Genomic DNA, 4,337 nt, shown 5'->3' on the forward strand with positions numbered 1-4,337 from the left:
TGATGGATTGGCTGTGGGCTGGGAAAGGAGAATCAAGGATAACCAAGATTTTTGGCAGGAGAAGCAAGGTAAATGAAGGTTCTGGTTACTGAAATAGGAAGGATTGCAGGTAAAATAGGTTTCTAAAGAAAGGTATTAAGACCTTGGTTTTAGAAAAGTCACATTTGAGGTGACTGTTAGAAATCCAAGTGGAGAATTATTGTGGACAGTTTGACATCTGAATCTGCAGTTTAGGCAAGAGGTGGGCCCCAGATAGAAGTTGGAAATTGAAGAGAGACAGTGTCTGAGAAGAGGTGTAAGGTCTTGCCTCTGGTGATTGGAGGGTGGCAGGGAAGAAATTGCAAAGGAGCATAGGAAGGAGGAATAACAGGAGAGTGTATTTGAGAGCTGAGCGGAGAAAGTGTTTTCGACAAGGAGGAAGTGATCAGCTGTGTCTTATGTTGCCAAGAGGTCTTGTGGGGTGAGCACTGAGAGCTCTTAGTTGGCATTTAGAATGAGAGGGAAGAAAGACCGATTAAATATTGTATGTCAACTATAATGAAAAATAAGTTTAAAAAGAAAGGCTGATTAGAGTGGATCCAAGAGAAGGTGGGGGAAGGCAGAGGTGGAGATGAGGAATAGAAATGGCTCTTGGGAGATTTACTGTTAAGGGGAACAGAAAAATGGGCCTGTTGTTGGCATTTAAACCCAGAAGTACTGTTGTCAGTTTTGTTTGACCCAGGAGAGAGAGAGGTGAGGTGGATGAGAGAGAAAGGAGGTGTGGGCAAAGCTAGGCACAGTTGGGCAATGCAGATTCCCTTGTGTTTGGTGGAAGGTGTTTGATTGGGCACAGGGAGCAAGAAGGCTGGACCGCCCCTGGCTCCTGGGTGCAGGGCCCTTGGGGTGGGCCCCTGCCTATTGGAAGGGGTCAGGGCTTGATATCTTCAGGCCCATCACCCGCTGTACACTCTGGTCCTTATTTTCTCTGTGTGAAATGGAGATGGTGACAGCTCCCAAGGCACCCTGTGAACTTGGTGCCTGGAGTTGGGAGAGAGAAGGCAGTGCCCCGAAAAGGGCCTGGCATTGGTGACAGCTGCTCCAGTCAGTTCGGCTTCTTGTGAGGACACATGGGTCTCACGTGGGCTCACAGCAGTAGGAAGAGAGGCAGGGATGGACAGGGCAGACAATTCAAAGGGACAGTCATTCACTTGGGAGCTGACAAGGCAGAGGGAGATGACGCAGCAAATGAAAACAGGAGGGACGGAGCAACAGCCAGGTGGCAGCTGACAGTATTATCTCCTGGGTCTGTGGATCGACTGGGCTCATCTAGGCGGTTCTGCTGACCTTGCTTAGAGTTTGGTGCAGTCAGACGGCAGCTGGGGCTTTGCCATCACATGTCTAGTGCCTCAGTGCTCCTTCCGTGGCCTCTCTCCCCACATGTCATCTCACCTGCCAGGTCCTTTCTTTCCAGTGAGGTCATCAGACTTCCTGTAGGATTGCTGGTTCCCAAGGGCACAAAGCAAACGATGTTGGGTCTTCTTATGGCTTCTGGCTGGTCCTGACACTACGTCCTGTTAAATAAACGGAGTCATGGGGCCAGTCCAGAGTCAGTGTAGTCAGACAACTGCACAAGACCAGGAATACCAGGCAGCAGTTTCTGGATGCATGAGGAGGGGTAGGCCAACAATGTGAGTTGGCCACGGTCACCTAGCTAGTAAGTATAGTGTCAGGTGCAGCCCCAGCTCTCTCTGGCTCTGTATCCCACACTTACCAGGTACCACTGGATGTTGGGAATGAATGCTGAGCCAGGCCATAGTTGTGCTGGATACATAAGCTAGAATCACTCATGAAGGTGATGTGTATCTTGTAGCCCTCCTGGCACTGTGAACATTAGATAGATACTGTCACTCAGGCCTACTATGTGTCAGGCCCTTTGCTCATTTCTCATCCTTCTTCAAACCCCATCTGGGACTTCCTTTTTCTGAAAAAATGGGAATTCTGCCAATTGCCCAAGGAAGCACTTGTACAGCTCCCAGTAGTAGTCGTGCTAGTACATTTCCTGCCACTCATGACCTGAGTTTCTAGTGGGATGTGTTGTAGCCAGGTGTCCCTGTCAGACTAGCCTGAGTGGATTTGAGGGACCTGAGACCTCCAGCTGTTGTAGGTGTGAGAGCCAGGCCAGCTGGGGCTCCAATCTTCCATCCTGTGCTAGCCTGGGCTATGTCTCACCTGCATTCTCTCCTCTCTTCAGCAAATGGAAAGGATCCTGAAGAAAGCCTCCAAAACCCACAAGCAAAGAGTGGAGGTAAGTTATGTGTCCACTGGGGGAGGCTGAGTCCTGTAGGTCCCAACGGGGCCCAGAGGCTTGGAGCCAGGCAGAGGAGTCACTGGAGTGTCAGTGGGGGGCGGGTTTACCCAACCTCCCTGGGGTCATTGAAGGGAGAGGCCAGGGTTCCGGCGGCTATAAGGCCTGGCAGGCTGGCTTTAAGAGCAGGGGGCTCACTGAGGGGAGACAGGATAAAGTGGAGGTGGATGGTGGCATGTGTCCCTAGTAACCCTGCTGGGTGCTGTGATGACATGGGCTTTTTCCTCCGCTTCCCCAGGACTTCAACAGACACCTGGATACACTCACAGAGCACTACGACATTCCCAAAGTCAGCTGGACGAAGTAGCCTTCCCACCCAGAGTATGGGTGCACCAAGGGGAACAGCAGGCCAGGTTGGGGTTATGTGTGGTGCCTGTGGTATTTTCTAGAAACACTCTACACACACCCTGCGTTTTCTGCTGAGACAGTGCTTTTAAAGCAGTGTGCCCTCATTCTGGAACTTGATTAAAGTAAGACTATCCTTTTACTCTATTTTAGTTTCTCAATAGCACATTGAAGATGAAGCTTTTTAGTTCGGACTGGAAATTATTGAGAGTTTATTCAGAGGTTAAGTGGAAGTGTTTTTACACCCAAGTTGCATCTAACTCATGTTGACAGTCCACCAGCTGTCTCTGCCTGGAGGAAACTGCCCCCAGAGGAGAAGGAGCTGCAAGTGCAGACCCTCAAGGGGCCCGGCATGTGCTGCCCTTCCACGTTCCCTCTAGCTGGGGCTTATGCGGTTCCATCCAGGGCCTGGGGAGGCCATTTGCCTGTGGCCTTCAGACTGCCTCAGCCCAGCTGGCCAGGGAGAATAACCACCCAAGGCAAGGATGGAATGAACGCCTTGCCTCTTTTCTGAGCTGAGCTAGTGGCTGGCATGCAGCCTGTTCCCCCAATATCCCTATTCCAGACATGTCAGGTGGGTGTTGCCATGGTAGACATTGCCAGTCAAGTACCACGTTCTTTGTAATGGAACCCAGACACTGCCTCCTGCCTCACTACCTTCACCGCTGAGCTCCAGGCACAGTGTTTGTTCAGAGTTGGCACATTCATGGAACCTGTTTGGCATTCCCGGCCTAAGGACGCCTCAGGGTAATGGGACCAGGGCAGTGACACACACAGACAGACATGGGTGCAGTCCCAGGGGAGGACCCAGGTTCCAGTGCTGCAGAGCCAGTGTCTTTGAGGGCCTGATGTCCCCCCCACATGAGGATCGGACTGCACATGCTACTGGAAGAATATGGTCTCTATTGACATACATCTGAAAAAACAACAAATTCAGAAGAAAAAAATCTAAGTGTTGGGTTTGGGGCTGTCATATGTGAACTGCAGAATAAAGCAAAACCAGTTATTAAATATAAGCCTGAGTGTTTTAATTATAAGTTGTTTATCACTACAAACCCTGTCTTGGATTTATTGCACACACAGGATGTGTGCTGCCAAAATATTTGCCCTCAATTTAGATAAAATTAGATGATGTGTTCTCACCTGTAGCTCACAACCCACCAAAGAGAAGTGACGGTCATTACCACTGGCTCCATTGGGCAGCCTCCCATATTACCTGTTGGAAAGGCATGTGCAGATATTGTTTTATCCACGAGCCAGTGGTTGGAGTCTGAGCATGTGCTGTGAAAAGTTAGAATGTGGAAGATAAACATTCCAATTCTCCCTAACAAACTGCTCCAAAAATTAGTGGCTTAAAACCACAGGATTTCTCCTGATTCTGTTGATTTGTTGAACTCAGCTGGGTGGTTCTTCTGCTCCATGTGGTATAGTTTAGTTCCCTTGTATAACTGTGTTGACTTGGCCTGGAGCCAGAAAGTCCAAGGTGGCATCTAGTCCTCGAGATTTCTCTCCATGTAGGCTATTTCATTGGACAACAAAAGTCATGTCACCCAATTTGGGAGGGAACTACTCAAAGGCCTGAACACCAGGAGACATGGTTTATTTGTGGCCATCACTTACAGTTTTTAACAGTGGCTCTCAAATTCTG

General features: G+C 49.5%; 1 protein-coding gene across 1 annotated transcript in view; it reads left to right on the plus strand.

Moving 5' to 3' along the window:
- The window catches only part of FAM32A (family with sequence similarity 32 member A), a 6,263-nt gene extending 2,558 nt beyond the window's left edge, over positions 1-3,705 (plus strand). The window contains exons 3-4 of the mRNA XM_006099651.3: positions 2,231-2,284; positions 2,583-3,705. Of these exons, the coding sequence (XP_006099713.1) occupies positions 2,231-2,284; positions 2,583-2,651 (123 nt within the window). The 3' untranslated portion in view covers positions 2,652-3,705. The remainder of the gene's footprint in view (positions 1-2,230; positions 2,285-2,582) is intronic.
- Positions 3,706-4,337: the final 632 nt, after the last annotated feature.

The sequence above is a fragment of the Myotis lucifugus genome, unplaced genomic scaffold (assembly GCF_000147115.1).
Source record: "Myotis lucifugus unplaced genomic scaffold, Myoluc2.0 scaffold_280, whole genome shotgun sequence".
Lineage (NCBI taxonomy): Eukaryota > Metazoa > Chordata > Mammalia > Chiroptera > Vespertilionidae > Myotis > Myotis lucifugus.